This window comes from Falco punctatus (genome assembly GCF_963210335.1).
Source record: "Falco punctatus genome assembly, chromosome: 3".
Lineage (NCBI taxonomy): Eukaryota > Metazoa > Chordata > Aves > Falconiformes > Falconidae > Falco > Falco punctatus.
Window position 1 is genome coordinate 101,343,303 of NC_137582.1, and position 19,065 is coordinate 101,362,367.

The 19,065-nt window shown below is 44.9% G+C and overlaps 1 protein-coding gene and 1 long non-coding RNA gene across 3 annotated transcripts; one reads left to right on the top strand and one right to left on the bottom strand.

Moving 5' to 3' along the window:
- Positions 1–3,571: 3,571 nt before the first annotated feature.
- LOC308060578 lies at positions 3,572–10,131 on the bottom strand. Of its 2 annotated transcripts, XR_013926797.1 has the most exons (4): positions 8,615–10,131; positions 7,177–7,265; positions 5,121–5,224; positions 3,572–4,576 (listed from the first exon to the last, which is right to left on the bottom strand). It is a non-coding gene; the product is annotated as an uncharacterized lncRNA (long non-coding RNA). The 2 variants fall into 2 exon arrangements; XR_013926798.1 differs by having other exon boundaries at positions 7,177–10,131.
- Positions 10,132–10,215: 84 nt separating this feature from the next.
- NRSN1 (neurensin 1) lies at positions 10,216–18,024 on the top strand. The gene is made up of 3 exons (XM_080379488.1): positions 10,216–10,334; positions 15,228–15,425; positions 16,452–18,024. The coding sequence occupies exons 2-3, from the start codon at positions 15,237–15,239 to the stop codon at positions 16,848–16,850; spliced, it is 588 nt and encodes a 195-aa protein (XP_080235614.1). The 5' UTR covers positions 10,216–10,334; positions 15,228–15,236; the 3' UTR covers positions 16,851–18,024.
- The last annotated feature ends 1,041 nt before the right edge of the window (positions 18,025–19,065 follow it).

The window sequence follows — 19,065 nt, forward strand, 5'->3', positions numbered from 1 at the left end:
TTAAGTAAAAGACACAAACCAACAGGTAACATATTTTGGAGACAGAAGACACCAGAAGTCTATAAAATATCTGGTGCAATTAAACAATAACTGATAGCAAAACCCAATTTGTTTTTTGTTGCATTAATGATTTTCAGTACAGTTTTTTCCTAATTTACCTTATAGCTTCCAAGACCAGATCACAGAGAAACATGCAAAAAAGTATAATAGAAGAATGGCCACACTTTACCAAAGCAAACAGATACACAGAAACAAGAAGTTCCTTGCTGGCCTTTCTATATCAACTTTTTCCTCATCAATAAGAGCACAGCATGAATGTAATTAACATACAAGGGGAATAAGAGTCATAACAAACTGGATCTCAAGAGATGAAAACATAGCAGCAGCAGCAGATGGAGGCAGCAGTAAACATTAAAGATGCTGGCAAGACCTAGTTCTCTCCTCTGTCTTTTCTGAAGAAATATTTACTCAGAGTTAAGCATATGTACATAATAGTCAACTTACAAGGAGCACCGTTGTCGAGTGTACAACCTCAGCATAGAAGTACATGCAATTGTATCCAACTCACACAACTAGTGGATGGGCTTCCTTCCATCCAGCAAGCCCAGGAACAAAACTTGTTCTCAAAAGCAACATGCAAAAAAAAGCCAAGGCTTGAGAAACTAATTAGTAGCCATTACACATACCAAGGAATGGAAAGGGCTGGTACCAGCTATCTCCTATCCACTGTCTTGCAGGTCCACAGCCCTTCTAATGACTTTACTAAGAAAGAAGTTGAGCTGCTCATTCCCTTATAGCTCAGGCAACACATGTGTGACCCTCATTATAATGCACTCCTGAAGCTGGGTTTAAATAGGGTAATAGATTAAATACCTATTAACTGGGAGTCAAAGGGCATAAGAGTGTTAATCATGTATTCAGGAGGCCCTTGAGCCATCATGGTAGCAGGTTTTAATTGGGTTGTCTGCTGAGGCAATTCCTCCTTTGTGATTTATCATGAAAAAACGAAATAGTCTTATTTTGAAATGCTAACTCATTACCTAGCATAAGCCTAATTTAAAAAAAAAAAAAAGAAAACCAGCAAACCAAAAAACCCATAACCACCAAAACCCTACTCTGGATAACGCAAAGATCTGAAGAAACTACGTAACCATCCTGCCAAGGAAAGTCTTTGATACCACTTGATCTTTGTGTAGTAATTCTGAACACTATGTGGTGAGCTGCCTCGGTAGATCAGATACTAGAGGCATCTGGAAATGTCCCTGGCCTAAGGCTTGAAGGAATCTGAGACTAAAGAGTGCTATAAGGCTATTTTTCCATGTAATTGCATTGAATTTGCATTTGGAAGCCACTGCTACAACAGTCAGGCAGGAAGACAAACATCTTGGCAAAACACTTTTATCACCCCCATCCATACAATTAAGGCTCAGACAGAGGCAGCCGCAGGCTTTATTCCACACAGCCATCCAAAATGAGGAAGCAGTTACTGCTGAGTCAGTGCTGAAATGCAAACTCCATTGACATTTTGGGGAATTTTGCCATGGACTTCAATGGAGCTACACTATTGCCCAGTAGGTAATAAGAAGTGTTACTCTCTTTTAAGGTAATATTGAAAAGCACAAAAGTGTCTTCTCATCTTCTGCATAATTCAGGCTATATGATCTCAGAAAACTTCTGAATGAAGTTATTTCTTGTGGACTGAGGCATCTTCCAAAAGGACTGCCAGTCCTGATTAAGAAATAGAACAGATGAGAATCTATCAAACTCCTAGTCAAATTATTGAAACAATTAGCCTTTCAGTTAGAATAACGTTCCTCATTTCCAGCCTGCATTAGCACTGCATTAGTTTTGAACACCTTTATCACCATACCATATATTGTCTTAGATTATAGTCATTAACTACCAGAAATCACCTCTACTACAATAGCCACAGTGTTGATTACAGCAATGAAAATGCTATAAATCAACTAAAGAGACACAGTCTAGTCCAATGTCATTAAACAGATTATGACCAAGATGCACCTTTACAACAGCAAGACCATCTAACCACTGGAATAAGTAACAAAGTAATTACCCCCACTATAGCCGGAGAAACAAAGGGCTGGTTGGTTTGGTTGCAAAACACCAACATTTATTTTGGACAGACATGAAATGAGAAGTTTTGTTTCATTTTGGGACTATTCCATTTCTTTTTCTCACTTTTTTTCTCTCTATCTTGGTCATTTATTAAACAAAACCAAACCACTATTTTAAACGGAGGAGTCAAAGGATTACATTTCAAAATAGAAATATTTTAACATGTCAAATGTCACTTGAAATATTTCATTTTGAATAGTGCTTTATCAAAATGTTTTTCCAAAATCCTTACTTCCTACTTCCATTTTTTGATTTCTTCACTGAACCAAATAAAAAACAATTCCTTTTCCCAACCCTCCAGAAACTTTTTTTTAAAATGAATTTACAATCTGTCAAAATAAAATGATGTGTTCATTTATGTAATAGTTAAAAATAATTTTGTAAGTTGGAGAACAGTATTATTGCCCTTGGTTAAGAGAGATGTTGAGAAGCAAAGCATAATGGTATCTTTCAGCCTTAAAATTGATAACATAAGCAAAGAAAATTTTCTTTGAATGCCAGGTATATCAATCATGAATGTAAAATACTAGCTTTTCCACTTCTAGCTGTGAAGCATTCGGATTGCATCCAAACCCCCTAAAGCCAGGTAACTAAAAAGACATAACTGGTGACCCACTGAAAGTTCCAAGCTTTGTCAGTATCCACCAAACCATGTCAGTGATGTTGTGGTCATCTTATCACCAAGCAAAAAATTATTGGGACATTAATGCACTGTAGAGCGTGAAGTGGTAAAAAAAATAACGTACCAATTCCTCAGATTAAAACAAAAAAAGCAGCAATCAAATATATTATTTAGACAATTACATCTCCTTGGTTTCAAAGTGCTTAGCTCTCTTTGATGTGATACCATTGCCAGAATAAGTAGATCCCAAAGCAGGTATTAATATCTGGGCCTTAGTCTTCAATCTTTTCTGCACAGAACACTTGGAGCAAACGGCTATCCTGAGCATGTTATTAAAAAAGGGCATAGAATGAAAAAGCACCTGACTTCCCAGTTAAAAAATTTGTTCTGCAGAGATACCTGGAACACTATTCCTTTTCACAGTGAATTAAGGCCACAACCCATTTCAGCAGTTTCCAAAAGCAAAAGTGGATTCAAAAAGCAGTGGGACTCCTAAACACATGAGGGAAGGTTCATTAACGGCTATTAAACACTAAGAGGTTGGCTATGATTTCCTCTAGCCCATAAGTCCCTAGGCTGCATCCTGTCAGAAGCTAAGAACTTAGAGAACCCCATGTGATTGCCCCATTTTTATAATCTTTCCACAAGCACCTGCAGCTGTTCACCATCAGACACAGGTGGGGACACAGAGGGACACAGGACTGCCCAGTACTCCTAACTGATCCCTGACTTCCAAGGAATTACTCCTCTTTCAAGCCTTACACAGCTAGCTATAACAGCATATCACACCAAGCAAGCAGACAGCAGGAAGCAGACAGTGAAACAGATTTTATTAGGGAACACATGTGCTATTTCCTCATGAAGTCTGCACGCAACTGTTATTCTACTCTGTCCAAATAAGTGATTATCACACTCTCTTTGTAAGAGAAACAATATTAGTCAAGGTAAGTGCAGGTAATTCATCCCTGGGGAGCAGCAAAAAACAATGAAATTTTTGGGTGTCAATGCAAAAAACAACTTTAGGAAAGGTCTTCTGCTGAATTAGCTTTACCAAGCGCACCACACTCCCAGTGAAATATGCTTATAGAAATCAAAAGGATTTTAAAACTCTGTAGGCACAAGCAGAAGACTTACATCAACCAATTTATCCTTGTGACATCTTCACAGGGGCAGCAATGTTTTAAATGTCCCGCGTGCAGGTTTGAGGATAATGTCAAAAGGACAATATTCACACTGGAACCTGGCTGGGTTATACATCAAACAGCACAGGGTAATTCTTCTCACTCACAGGTGCCCATGAGAGTGGAACCTGTCTGCCTATGGTTGTTGCCTATTTACTTTTGAACATCATCAGTAAATTAAGGTGGGCAACGTCACCAGAGAACTTCAATTATTTTTTTAGTTCAGAAATAGTAGTGTTCTGCTCTCTTAAGGGTACCTGCCTGTAATCCCACCAGTCCTGAAAGTGCATTAGGGTCAAATGCGGAACGAAATTTTTACTGGACTGGCTGAAAACATTTCCCTCATGTCTTTATTCAAACAGCTTGTACAGATTTGACACATTTATTTTGTCATAACATCTATAAATCCTGTGAACAACCAGTGTGAGGTCTCCTGTTTGGGGTTTTTCCTTCTAAAAAGAGGTTAAAACTCCAGTAAAGCCTCATAGCAACAGAGGTGCTGTCTTCGGGTTGCAGCTGCATACAGGTTCTCTTGAAAGTAAATATACAGTTGGTTGCAAAAGCATCTAATCCTTCTCACAACCCTCAGAGAAGTAATTGGAGAGAGACTTTCATCACCAAAATCCAGCAGTGTTTTCTGAATGAGGAATACAGATTAACAGACAATCAATGACAGCCTGGCAATTGGCACTTGATACGGTGTCTAATTACATTACAAATACAGCATGATTACACTGTTTCAGACAACAAAAACAACTTCTTGAAGCAGAAGATGCCTTTGCACAGAGGTTTGTACAGCGTCTTCTAGACAACGCAGTTCCTGCCTGATAACAGCCACTCGCAGGCACTGCCAGTATGCAAGGACAGTAACAACTTCACAGTGTCATCCTTCCCATCGTTGGCCTCACAATCACAATATGCCTTTTAAAACCCCATTAACATTGATTACACTGTATTTGTGTACCATCTTCACTCTGCCATGTTGTCAACATTTGGATTATACATAAAGGTATATGAGAGACCAACCACAGAGTAAATGTGTTATTAACTTTCAAAGGCTGCTTTATAAAAGCCATCCAGTTTATCAAAAGCTGATAGGAAGCAGTATAATGACTTCTGGGATAGCGATCAGCCAGAATGTTAAGACTCTACGGTATTTTGAGAGCAGTTACTAATGTTACCCTCATGACCTTCAGCATTCACAGTAGCGGTCAAGTTTTCAGATGCTTCATTTCCATGCAGGCACCAAAATGCAGAAGAACCCGGGCATCTTTAGCAACCTCACCTATGGGGACAGAAAGCACAGGCATGTAAGAGTTACCGAAAGACACTTTGGTTCACACATTTTTCCTCACAGGCACAGGAGGAAGGAATACAACACAGAGAGAAACTCATCCGATGTGGCCAAACCCACTCAAGCACAGTAAGTCACACACGTGGCAGCCACAGCTCAGCACAGCCAGAAACTCGGCCCCTGGCTGGCTGTCCCGCTGGGAGCTGAGCACACTGGCAGGTCTGCTCTTGACAGGGATGCTCAACACTTGAACGTACTTTACACCACAAGTCCTCTTGAGACACCGAATTTCTTAGAATGATTCTGAATAGTTTTCCCCCACCTGCCCTTGACGTTGAATTACGCTTCCCTTGAGAAGCCAAATTTCACAAATTAACCCAAGCTCCTAGCCACCAATCTTCATAGGCAGTGTATTTTAAAACAACACAGCCGTCTAGCGGTAGTAGTAGCTGTTGCAAATAAAATACTTACTGTGGCACATGTTTGCTGTCCAACGCTTGACACTTCTAGAAAATGGTGGGTTTGACATTGTCCCATTTCGTGTGGATCTATATTAAGGTTTTTTGCCTCTAAACCTTGAATCTGCAAAGCTTATTTGGAAACAACCAGGCCTAAGTGCAAGCAAATTTCTTACAGAACTCTGGAAACACAAACATGATAGGCGGAGTGAAGATCAGTCACTGAACACCTCTAATTCCTTCTGCCTATCCCTCTTTGCCCAGCACTTCCTCACGGGCAAATTTTTGCTCCTACATACAAACTCCCTGTTGTTGCCATATCTTCAATCACTTGTCTGTATGTGTTTGGGTTTAGACAGCTCGCAAATATTCCCTGCTATCATACTATTCAAATACACCAGCAATGTGTACATTTTACAAATACAAATACAACAAGAATGAAAAATAGAATTAACAATTCCTAGCCCATATACTTTCAGGGTAAGGTAGAAAAATAGCACCTAGATTTATGATTTAGATTCTCAAGAAAGCACCTTCTGTATTTCTGGCTCAGGGGACAAAGACAAATCTATATAGAAAGATGGTGATGGCAGAATATGACAAATTATCACAATTAATCATTTTTTTCTAGCTAGAACATTCTGAAGAAAGCACTAGGAGATACACCAGTATTTGAAAAACAAGTAGCCAAGTACAGATTTCTAGACAGTATCAACAAGCAAACCACTTCAGATTAAACAAGAACAGAGCAGCTGGCAGTATGTGTCCAGATGCTGAAAAAAACCCCACTCCTTCCATTCATAGACCATGCTCTGAATCAGAAGTTTTGAAAAATAAGATACTCGTTATAAAATACCCTCTGTGTCTACTTGATTCAAGCCAGTCTGCAGAGCGAATGGCAACAGCTGACTCCCCCAGCACCGGCCTGTCTCACCAGATCGCTCTCCAAAAGTAGCTGGAAGAGGACATCAATCTCATTTCTAGCAGCAGAAAGGCAGGCAAGTACCCAATATGTTCGTAAAGGCATCCATGTCTTTTAAGCCAGGACATTGAATCTGTGCTTCTGACAGCTACGGATTTGTCCTCCAGGTTCTGCTATCAGAAAACAGTGTGGATCCCAGGCATCCTAACAGGAGCATCTGTTCCAAATGAGGGGAGGGGGTGAGAAACTGCCACCTTTCCCCTCAGCCTCCTCTAGTCATTTTGAACTGCCACAGTGGCAGCAGAATGAGCACCAGAAAAGCACCACCAACCTGAACTGGCCTCTGCCTTTTTGCCCCATTCCTCCCCAGTATTCCTGCCTACCGGAAGGCACCACCTGAATGGCAGCAACAGTTCCTGGAGCACACTCAGTGCGAGGGGCATGGCAGAGGACAGCTATTAGCTCCTGCTCCTCACAGCCCTCTTCAGGCACTCCTGCAGTGGAAGGAACTCTCCCACCACTCTTCTGCTGCCCTTTAAAGTGTGGAAGGTGGGTGGGTTCACCTTTAGATGGCCGAGCTGCTCCTTGTGGTTCTGTGGCAACTAAAGATTTTCCAGGAAGAGGAAGCTCCCCGGCGAAGGTGAGCCAGGCACTAAGAAGAGAAGGACAGGCAACCATGTCAGTCAGGTCACTACAGTAGAACTATCCAGGCCACGGCTTTCCACAACACATGAAACAGAAGCAGAGCTTCTGGAAGCTTGCCATCGCTGTCAAGCAAATAGGGAGAGACACCTGCAACTCAGCGAACATGAGTCTCATACCAATTGCTGTATTTTGCTACCAGAGAAATGCGTTTTCCAGAAGCTGTAATTTTTCCTACTCAGCACAGACTCCCAGAAACTAACTCAGCTGCATTCACCAAACTAGCTGATATAATCACTTCACTTCTCAGTAAGAGAGAAAGAAGCCCGTAAACTCTAGGGTGACCAACACCACCACCTACAGAAGTTGCTGACATACAGGATCGTTTTCCTTGGTGCTCACTACCGTCCATCAGAAGCCTATAGCACAGCAGGTGGAAGATAAGGAAAGCACTAGGCTTGGGTTCTGTCTCCACAAAAGAGAATAAAATCAAGTGAACAACATCTGTGGCTTGAGGTAGAGTATTAGACTTGCTCTCCATGCCACTCCCTGCTGAAGCCTTCAGGATAAACACAGCCTAAATTCTGCAAAAACTAAGAACTGAGAAAAAAATTAAATTTAGAAATTCCGCCATATAACAACAGCTCACGTCCTGAGTCACACTGTGACCTATAGACTCTGATATTCTAAAACATCATTGCATTGATATTACTGAATTCAAGGCTAAACAGGACATTTACACTCTTCTGTTCGATACCTCTCACAACCAAGCTCAGCTCTGCTTCAAGAAGAGCTCTGATCTCAGACTGAGTTCACAGTTTTCCTGATGCACTGAAAGTACCCTAAAAGCAACTTCTGAGATTATCAGTGGTTAGCCTTCAGGGTTGTTATTTGGAGTTCACAGATCATTTTTAGCATTCCTTTAAATGTGCCCATTGCTACAGTGCAAATCTGTCTTGGTTTGCTGAGCATATGATGTCCATACCAGGAAACAAAACTGTACTGGGCCGATAGAGGTATTTCACACTCCTTTTATTTATTCCCTTTGTCAGTAGGTAAGTAATGAAAAGAAGCTAGCTTTGGAAATAAAGGACAGCTTGTGTAGATTAATTGCTTTTTCTAGAGAGGACATCTTCCTGATTTGGGATAAAGCAGCATTGAGTCCTAGCTGTGATACTCCATGTAAATCTGGTGTTAGCCTTACAGGGCAATCAATCAGGAAATCCCTTTGAAGACTGATACTCCATCCTGCTTTTCACTCATTTATCACTGCAGTGTATTTTCCTGTTTTTTCACAATCAATTGTCAGCTTATAACCATGTCAGTTGCCTAGGGCTGGGGTATGCCCACGCTACTCACCGAATAGAACACTGCTGTGGAAGTACCTCTGCCCAGGTCAGGGGAACCACTGTTGGCATCACTTGTTACTTGAAACAGGAAAGGCACCACAGCTTTGGAAGAACAGGGTGAAATCCACTGAAATCAGCACTTCTTCCTCCAAAAGTACTCCCTTACATGCTCATTTTATAGCTATTTTTATGATTCCTAGTTTGCAATTGACCAAACTTACTGTTGTCATCAAGTGCAAGGTTTTTTCAAAGGAGCTTGGGCATTGCTATTAATGAAACCACCATCAATCGCATCTTCTTCTTCATGCACTATAGTGATTTAAGCACTTTAAAAAGACTTTGTTTTGCCGTTGGCTGATACTTACCCCATTTGGCTTTAATGCACTTCGGTTTTTCTGCATGCAACTGTGGCATATGAAGGTACGGACTCTGGTTGTGGTGCAACCAGAGACACTTCATTGTACAGAGAAGCTCATATTTATCCCTCTGAGCCCGGATACAAATTCCAGCTGCAGGTACCACCAGGCTCAGGGCAGAAACTGTTCCTGCAGTTACATAGCTACATATCACTACAAGCATGCAGACACCTTTTGGCTAGATAACCTTGTTTATCTTTCTTACTTTCCTTCATAACAATCAGTTGTTCTCTAATCTCCTGTCAGATCAGATATTCTCCATCCTTCTCTCATACATCTCTCTTCAGACATTCCCCATCCTCCTCTCCCACATGCAACCACAATCTATGTCTTCGTGTGAGCACTGCAAGGACCCTTCAGCATTCTCGCCCTTCAGGGTCTGGTTATCTGGTTATTTTTTCAGAGGAATTACTTTGTGCGGTACATGTTAGCATCTCCAGCCAGTAGCGCCTTGCCATGCCTTTCCCTCGCTCGCTTCAGTACCTCCTCAGGCCGCCCCACTGAAGCCCGTTTCTGCTGAGCAGCCGACCCGCAGCCGGCAGGGCAGGCCCAGCACCGGTGCCCGGCGCTCGGCATCGCTGAGCCCCTCCAGCCCAGCTGGGGCTGGGGCTGGTTTACATTCCCCTGCTCCCAGCACCTTGCTCTGTGCCTCGGCCACCGCTGCTTGTCACCCCTCAGCCACCCGGCTGGAGCCACTGCAAGTGCCGGGCAGCAGGAGAAGGCAGCAGGGCAGCCGAGGGGGCACGGGGTGCTGGTGCCAGTGTGATGCGGGGTGCAGGACACAGGGTGCCAGTGGGATGTGGCTGAGCCCATGAAGGGAGTGTTCACGCGTCGGGTCGCTAGAGCTGCAAGTGCAGAGTCTACAGCCAGAACCGATTCCCCAGACGTTACCTTACCGGTGCCCTACACCCAGCACCCGTACGACCCACCAAGTACTTCTGACGCCGCGTTTCCCACCACAGCGGCCGAGCCCCCTCCTGCCGCCGCCGCCTGGCACGACCCCGCCATGGCCACGGCTGCGGTGGGCACCCGGGGGGCGGCGCCCCGGACCAGCGCGCCCCCCGGCCCCGGCGGTGCGGCAGCCGCAGGGACCCCGCTCCCGCAGCGGGGGGGCCTGGGGGCGGGGGGCCCGGCCCCGCTCGGCGCAGGGCGCTCAGTGCGCAGGCACGGAGCGGGAGCGCGCGGCGCCCCGGGCCGTACCTCATACGTGGTGTCTGGGGCCGGCGCGGCGCGGCGATGGGCGCGGGGCGGGAGGGCCGCAGCTAGCGCCGCCGCGGCTGCTCGACCGGCGGAGGGGAGCGGCGGGAGCGGCAGGTAACGCCGCCGCCTCGGGCGCTCTGGCGGCGCGGGGAGCCGGGGGGGAAGCGCCTGGGACCGTCGGTGCGCTCGGAGGGGCGCGGAGGTTCCCGCGGGGGGTGGCGGCGGGGGGGGCACAGCGGCGCGCCCCGGGGGGGGGGGTAGGGGAGGCCGGTGCCGCGCTGCCCCGCCGCTGCCGGGCGCTGCGGGCGCCCGGGCCGTGCTCTGCCCTCGGGGCTGCCGGGCTGGGGGCGGGGGGATCGTCCCCTTCGCTGGGGAAAGGGGCGCTGGAAAGCGCGTCCTGCCCGGCGGGCGGGGTGGCCCGCTCCGGCCTGGCCATCGCCCGCCTGCGGGGCCGCCACCTGGCGGGCGGGGAGGCCGCGCTGCAGCCCCCCCCGGCCTTGCCCCCCGCCCCGGGGAAGGCCCTGCGCACAGCCGGCGGGGGGCAGAGGCGCCCCGAGAGCAGCCCGGCACCCCGGAGGGCCCCGGGGGCAGCCCCTGTCCCGCTGCGCGGGGTGCCGGCCGCGGGGTGCCTGGCCGTGGCGGTGGGGCCGGCAGGGAGCCGAGGCATCCGGAGCCCAGCGCAGCGCTGCCGCCGGAGCCGGGGTATTGATTCCAGGATTCACGCTCCCACAGGGCTCTTGCTTCTGTGGGCAGGGGCTGCAAACACGGGTCTCCGAAGGGAAGGGTCAGGGCGTGTGAGCGCGGAGAAGGGAGCGGGGGACCCGCCGGCGCCACCCGCCGTGCCTGTGCCGCACGCTGGCGGCTGGGCGCGGCGGCGGAGCACTGGCATGGCCTTACTTGCTTTGTCCTGCCTTTCAGGGGCCAAATGTGTCCGACCCTTCAGTATGAAAGCAAAATAGTTGAAAAAAAATGATTGGGTGATTTTTCTTGGAGTTTGCTCATCTTTTAATCTGCCTGTTCACCAATCCAGTCACATCTCCCCGGATCAGTGGAGAATAGTAAAGCTCAAAGTAAACAGGACGGCTTTTGCCATGGAAACAAAAGTTGCTAGGGGATGGATTGCTACTACGCAGTGGTGTGCTCCGAAGCTGTGATCATACATCCCACGTGTTCCTGGGCACCTCGGGTTTAGGCACTGAAAAACTTTTAATGATTAAACCGCTTCCTGCGGCCTGGATGCATGTTCTAAGCTTGTGTGTAACACTGATTTGGGCAGCAGTGATTCTCTTTTTAGCAAAAGTTTCCCAACATTTCAGCATTTAGTTTCTCGGCCATGAAGGTGAGACATGCAAATGCACAACACTCAGGAGATCATAGCTACTGCAGGATTTATTCATCCAATGTAAATTGATGCTGTGACACACGTTTCCTTATTTATGGAGAGCCGTTTTCTCCCACCCTACTCTGACTGTTCCAGTTCCTCTGCCCCAACTGTTAAGTAGCAAGAAAAACATGATGTTTACATTGTAGCTGAGAATAGAGACCATCTTAGGCCAAATTACCAGGCTGCTTCAATGACTCATGTAGGGCTGGGAAGCCTTCTCTTTTCTCTAAGGAATGAGATAGCAAAAGATAGGGCATTACTTAGAAGTGGAAGAGTCTGAGCATAAAGAAAATGTTCAGTAGGACTAATATTAGGCAGTGCTTGAAAAGAATTAATGATGCTGGCAGTCTCTCTTTTTTTTTTTTTTTTTTTTTCCCTTCCATTTTAAAAGGTCATGCTACCTGATGCTATTGCAACTCTTTCAAGGAAAAGAACATTCTTGTGTTTTCTATTCCACCTCCCAGCTGTTATTTATCATTTGCTCATATGCCTGACCAAACCCACCTATTAGCATTTTAGATTGCTAAAGAAAAAAAGAGTCTGCATGTAATGTAAGTGATTCAGGCTGTGTGGTTCTTACAGGCAGTTCTTCATCAAGCTGTTAGAAACGCTACACTCTCATTTCTCTCTCTTGACTAAACCTACTGACAGTGCAGTGAATGCAAGATAGTGTTTATACGGCTTTCTGTCACGTTACGTTGAGTTTTCTTAAATTCATTGCAATAAATACGGTTGTTGGTTCAGCAATCTGTTTCACCTGCTTTCTGAATTCTGGAGAAGCCAGAGCAGCTCAGATTCTCTCTTGGGTGGCAGCTGGAGTGAAGCAAGTGAGCTTTGGCAAACCACATTATCTGGTCGTGTTAGATCTGGTCCTTCCTTTTGTTGACCTTATGGAGTCACTTACACCTGGGGAAAACACCTCTCTCTCTGCTCATTATGCGATGCTGAATACGCTTACCTGAATGACTTAAGTTGCTCAAGGAGGTTTTTTAACTTACTTTCTTAATTTAATTTATAATTTACTTAAGGAGGTAGGGTTGATGTGAGAATAAAGATCTAAGTATGGACCCAAGAGAATGAGTCTCCGCAGAGCTTTTGTTACCCTCCATACTTTTTTTCTCTTTCTGATGTGGGAGATAAAGCACCTGCTTACTCATAACCAGAAGGTATGTTGAGGGATATAGATGGAAACTGTCCCAAACCTTGAGGTATAGGCTGTGTGATCCTGCGCGTGAGAGCTGGGGCACCTGCGGTAAACTACACCATTGCTTCATCCTCTGCTTTCACCCTAAGGTATTTTTATGACATGGACAGAACTCTGATTTGATAAGAACTATTCAGTGCTTGTCCTGTGAAAGAGGGTAGCTAGCTGTTGAAGAAATGGTGGCAGTGAGGAAAGAGGACTTCTTTTCCTCTCTTTTCAAGTAGGGAATAAAGAGCAGAAGGAGGGACTCTCAAGGGAAACAAAAAGAGCTCTTTGCAAAAGAGCAAACAGGCTCCAAAAGTAGAATAACTTCCAACATTCCCCCACAAGAGTTCAGATTATATACATGTATCCATACTACTTTTTTTTTTTTGTACCTCTAAGTGTTCAGAGATTCATAGCATTTTAAAAGAGCACAACATATTTTTTTTCAATATATTAACTGTAGTGGGAAACATCAGTATTAGCAACATACAACTTGACAGGAGGTGGCCCAGGTGCCAGGCTCTCTCTGCTCACAGGGTGAGCAGCTGGCGCTGCCCAGGAGTTTCCTGATGTCTCAAGGTCTCTGACTACCCTGCCTGTTTTTCTGCTTTGCCTGGGAAGGCCAGCACCTTGAGCACTCTGGAGGGCACTGATGCTGTACCATCACCAGAGAGCAGGCTCATCCACAGAGTCAGAGAGCACTTCTCTGATTTCCTAACACTTTACTGTGGCTGAGGCAGAAAAGGGAAACCTGCAGGGGATGCAAAGGCAGTTCTGGGTTCAAAGAAGGAGCTCCTGCCAGAAGCTGTGCCTGCTGCCACCCCTGCTGTTTGGCAAAGCTCAGCCACCGGCACTGTGCCCTCCTTGCCTGATGGGAGCTCTGGCCCTTGCTAGGGCCCCCAGCATCCGTCATGACTGCTGAGAGCCTTGAAACCTCATCACGAGTTACAGAGGGAGATTTGCAATTATAAGATGCTGAGATCATGAAATACTGAACTAAATACATATTAGATATAGAAAATAAATGAAAACCAAGATTACTGGGGTTTATAAAGAAGAAAAAGCAAGCCCCTCTTTATCCCTGAGCCAAGAACACAACCATATTCCAAAAGGCTGGAAGATCACTGTTACACCAGCAGCGATTTTGGAGCCAACCGAAAACTTCATTCAGGGTGTTGCCATTCCCCGTCGATACTTTCTGGCTTCTGCTTTGTTTAAATGCAGTGGCATTTGTTTTTCTTGCATACTCTGGTATTTTGCTCCCAGCAAGATCACCCAGTCCTGAAGGGCAAAGGACTGGTAGAGCTGCAAAACTGGGAGGTTCTAGCTGCCATGAGCACGTCAAACCTCTCTTCCTTCCCTCTAAGTAAAATTACTGTGGCAATCAGATGAACTGCTTGAAGCTGATACAAATTGAGCTGTGACATTCAGATGCACATACTGATTAACAGTTCCCTTTGGACTAAGGCTTTTTGAACTTCTTTAAAGAGAAGTCAGTCAGCTTAAGTAGCATTGACCCATTGCTCAAGGTGTTTTAGGGTCTAACATTGCTTCAATGAATTTGGTAGCATCACGTCTATGCAAGCAAGTTCAGGCCTGGGACCTGCATAGTTAAATACAAATACTGTGCATTAGGAGAACTTCCATGAAATAGAAAGAAAGAGTAGGGAACATTGGTGGTAGTTTTCATAGCAGGCAAAATTCTGGTTTTATTAAAGTCAGCAGGAACCTGGGCATTGATTTCTCCAAGGGAGAAGTGGTTGGCCACAAGTTTAGTATTTCCATTTCACTCTCCTCAGTGAGAGACTGGTGCTGTTATGGCATTCCATCTTTTTTTGTTTTAATTATCCATATTTAAGTTATAGGATATATATGACAGGATATATACAGTTTCAATCAGTCTAGTACTACCTTGCCTCTGTTCCTTATGGCTATCAATATGGTTATATCAATGCTTAGTCCTGCACTTCAAAAGCTTCAGCAAAACCATCAAAAAATACACCTAGGCCAGCAGTTTTGGAAGTTCCTAAGGTTGCAAATTGGTTGACTGATAGAAACAGTCTGGATGAGAGGCAGCATGAGCCCTTGAGGGATGCTGGCTTTTGTTACCTGATATATTCTGCTTTTTCCAATCTCCACGGAAACGCAGTAGCATGTTAGTGTGAAAGATGGGGAGACGGCACCCTGCATATAGGAGGGAATGTTCCCAGTAGCAACTTCAGGCTGGGCTGTGCCAAGATGCTGTGTGCCTTGGGTTCGCTCGAGCTGAGTCACTGCATGCAACTCTGTCAGGCTCGTTTGTTGGTTTGGAAAAAAGTGAAGGAAAGGTCTCTCCTGGGCTGCTTTTTTTTGTGTCATCTGGAGAGTCTGTAGCCAGCTTTTCTCTCCCACCACATTAATAATGATCTCCTTTGTGTGAAACCTTTCATTGCAGGTAGGAAGGATGAGCTCCTATGCTGACATCTGTGGGTCCAAGCATGCACAGGGCAGCACCGAGGGAGGGTACCAACGCTATGGAGTTCGGTCCTACCTGCATCAGTTTTATGAGGACTGCACAGCTTCAATTTGGGAGTATGAGGATGATTTTCAGATCCAGAGATCGCCTAGCAGGTGGAGCTCTGCATTCTGGAAGGTACTGCCTCTTGCTGTTTACTAGAGAGAGAGAAACTCCCATTTCAAGACTTTCACATGTAACTAATGGGTTTAGGTATCAATCCAGAAAGGTCTTCTGTTGCTCAGTTTTCCTTGAGATGACTTGATAACCATCTGTCTGAAAGCAGGGTGCTCTTACTGAAATACAGGAGCTTCCAAGGGCATTCTGGGGTCTTTGGATCCTATAGTTTCTCTGTCACAAAGAGCCATGTCACTGAACCATCAAAGTCTTGCGCAGGAAACCCCACCCATAGCTTCAAAGTAGCTTACCTCTGCTCTGCACCCACAGTAGTCCTGCCAGATTACTGGGAACAGGAGTGGTAGGTTAACAGCAGCAACCCCAGGACTGTGTGACCTAGGGATCAGGAAAACCACAAGGTCCGCATTAAGGCCAGAGAACCTGACAGAACTGGAGAAGACCACAGGCTGGAAGGGGCCTGTGAGACCATCTAATCCAGCCTCTGCTTTGATGGTAGGGCTGATCTGTGTGAACCAAAGTGTGCTCTCACACTTGAAAGGTGCTAGAAATATTCTGTGACCTGTTCCCAGTAATGGTAACTTCTTCTAATCCCTGTAAAGGAACAGCATTTTGTGGAGTAAAAGCAAGGGGTGGATATGACAGACCCTGTGCAGGGACTGAACTGCTGGTATTCACCACCACCTAAAGCAATAATCAGTCACAGGGCACTGAGGTCAAACTGCGGTCCTCTGTCGTGGGGCCTTCGGACACAAAATGCTATTTCAATGTGTAGATGCATATTCCATTGTTTCAGAAATGTCGGTTCTGAATTATGTAAATATGAATTAAAAAGACAGTTTCTCTGCATATTCTAGTTCTAGCAGGGCCACATATGACCTAAATAAAAAAAAAAGTATCAGCCCTCTCCTAAAAGAGAGAACTGTCCCTGCGAGACAATGAAAGCTAAACGCCTCCTAGGGCCACTTACCAACTGAAAACTGGAAAGGCATATTAATTGGGGGTTTTGTTTCTTTCTTTGTTTTCCAGGTCGGACTCATCTCTGGGACGGCTTTTATGCTGATAGGTTTAACGGTTCTTGTAGTGGGTTTTCTTGTGCCACCGAAAATCGAAGCCCTTGGGAAAGATGATTTTGTTGTGGTGGATACCCGTGCCGTTCAGTTTAATGGGTCCCTTGATATATGCAAGCTGGCAGGAGCAATCTTGTTTTGTGTTGGAGGGTCCACCATGGCAGCATGTCTGCTGATGTCTGCTTTTGCCAAAAGTTACTCCAAAGAAGAAAAGTACCTCCAGCAAAGATTTAAAGAGAGAATAGCTGATATAAAAGCCCATGCAAACCCAGTCACAAAAGCGCCAGCACCAGGAGAATCAAAGATACCTGTCACTTTGTCCAAAGTTCAAAATGTCCAACCTTTATCTGAAACCTGACCCTTATCCTTAGGTTTTGTTTCTCACTTGTAGATCACTTTAACTGGAAAATACCAGCCGTTGTTGGCGTACGTGCTAGTCAATTACAACATCGAGTGCTCTGCTATACAAACACACAGCTGATGGGGAAGCTGCTCCGATACAAATTTAGGATTGGGAAAAGGGAAAGTATGTGATTAGACCTGTGACCAATATATTCAGTGTATTCAAACATTTTAATCAGTGTTGAACCAGTAAGTCCTTGCAACAATGATTAGGTGTTTAGCTTATCAGATTGCATCCCTGGAAAACATAGGGTGCGTTTATGACAGCTGTACCAGGAACACCCTACATCCCACTGTTTACAGTTTAGATTAGTTGGCTTTTTGTTTAATTTTCTTCTTGCCTTCAAAATATGGTTTAATTTCACTTTTACAGCCTGGTTCTGCTGTCTGGGAAGTCAAGATTCTGCCCTTGTAATTTGCATTTGTCCTCCTGTCATGTGCTGTGGTCTGTATCAAAGTAATACTGCACAGGTGAGACATACATGACAGTGAGTGCCCTTAATCCGGTCCTGGCGCAGGTCACTTCCCAGCGATGTTAGTTTCTGGGAAAAGCAAGTTATACTTGGTCCCGAGTTACAATTAACTGCCACTTTTGTCTTAGTCATTGCCATATTAACAAAAAATACAAAATAAAGATAAGGAATTCATCTGGGAGGAGGAACGTCATACTTGTGTATCTTTGGTTTGATATTGTTTTTCTTTCATTATATTGTATTATGTTTGTAGCTCGTACAAAATGTTTTGGTTTTGGCTGGGTACAGATTACTAAGTGTGGTTTGACGTGCCCAGGGCCCGTATTCTGTCAGGACATTAATGCCATGTTAGATGACCTTAACATACTTATCTAAAGACATTTTGAAATGCTGTTTATATTTTTATAGAGGATAGAAAAAGTTATGCTTAACCAGATACATTTGTGTAAATGCTTACCTGAAGACTTGTCCTTTCATGGAAGACCCTTAATTATTTTCCCACCCAGGGCAATTATTTCACTGTCTTAATCTATGGATTTAAATTAAAATGTTTAAAGAAAGACGTGACATTTGTACTCTCTGACAATATGTGCCACCTTATAGTTCTGTCTATTTTTTGAATGGATTGAATAAAATTCTAGGCGTGAGCCAACCATGGATTTTGTGAAAAGTCTATTTCTAGTCAAGCAGGATTATCTATACATGTAATAGTTCAGTTTGAAAGGAAAATGGGCAGTTGGAACTCGCTGGTCTCTTAATGCAGCCTGGTTTTGTAGCTCCCATAGGTGGGAAAGTCACTTTGGTGCTGAATCAAATAGATTCCAGCACACTAACAACAGGCACATATCAACAGCTGTGCTCCTTCCCTCACTGATAAGACATTTTGTTGTCTGTGACTTGGTTCATACTGCCACAACTTAAATAAACCAGAACATACACGTTTGGAAGTTTCAGCTGAATCCACAATAATCGTAGCTGGCAAGAACATCAGGCGTAAAATTTTCTTCTGCAAAGGAAGTGCCTATCTTAGCAATGCAATTGCAGCATCCAAACATCAGCGACAGAAAGGTGGACAGTCAAGAGCTCATCGCATGCATGCAATTACAGAGCATGAAATGAAGCAGGTTTTGGTGTGTGCGATGGTTCACTGGCACACAGATATGTATTAGAAGTGCAAAAGCACGTTGCACCCAGTGCTTAAAAAAAAGATTGTAATCTTAGGGGAGGAGCAGACAACGCAGGAAAAGAAGAGGAAAAGAAGAGGAGCTGTGTCTTATTTATAAAGAAAACCAGCAAGAACAGGGGTGATGGGTAGAGATTATTCACAGGGCAAGTGGCAGGACTGGGACATGGGAGCTAACCTTTCGTTAGTTATTCCACCTGGAGAGGGTCCTCAGCGCTTTCTTTTCAGGTTGGGAGGAATTTTATTTACTGCCATTAGCTTTCACTGCTGTCAGGCTATCGGCATGTGGGCAGCAGAGAGTCAAGCTCTCCTGACCTTTTCGATGGAGAGTTTTAATTAAAAAATTGTGCATGGAGGAAATATGACATTTTAAGTTTTACAGTGAAGTTCACCAAAGGAGATGAGAGCGAGGGTTCTTGTAGCGATTACCAAGTCCCTTCTCTCCAATACCTTTGGTGAACGCCATACTAGAAGTTTGACTGGAATTCCAGCTAGAAAAGCACACAGAGGTCAGG

Excerpts from the sequence above, each read along its gene's own strand:
- NRSN1 (XM_080379488.1), top strand. The coding sequence starts at position 15,237 with ATGAGCTCCTATGCTGACATCTGTGGGTCCAAGCATGCACAGGGCAGC. Across the intron at positions 15,426-16,451 it reads GGAGCTCTGCATTCTGGAAG|GTCGGACTCATCTCTGGGAC; the intron begins GTACTGCCTCTT and ends TTTGTTTTCCAG.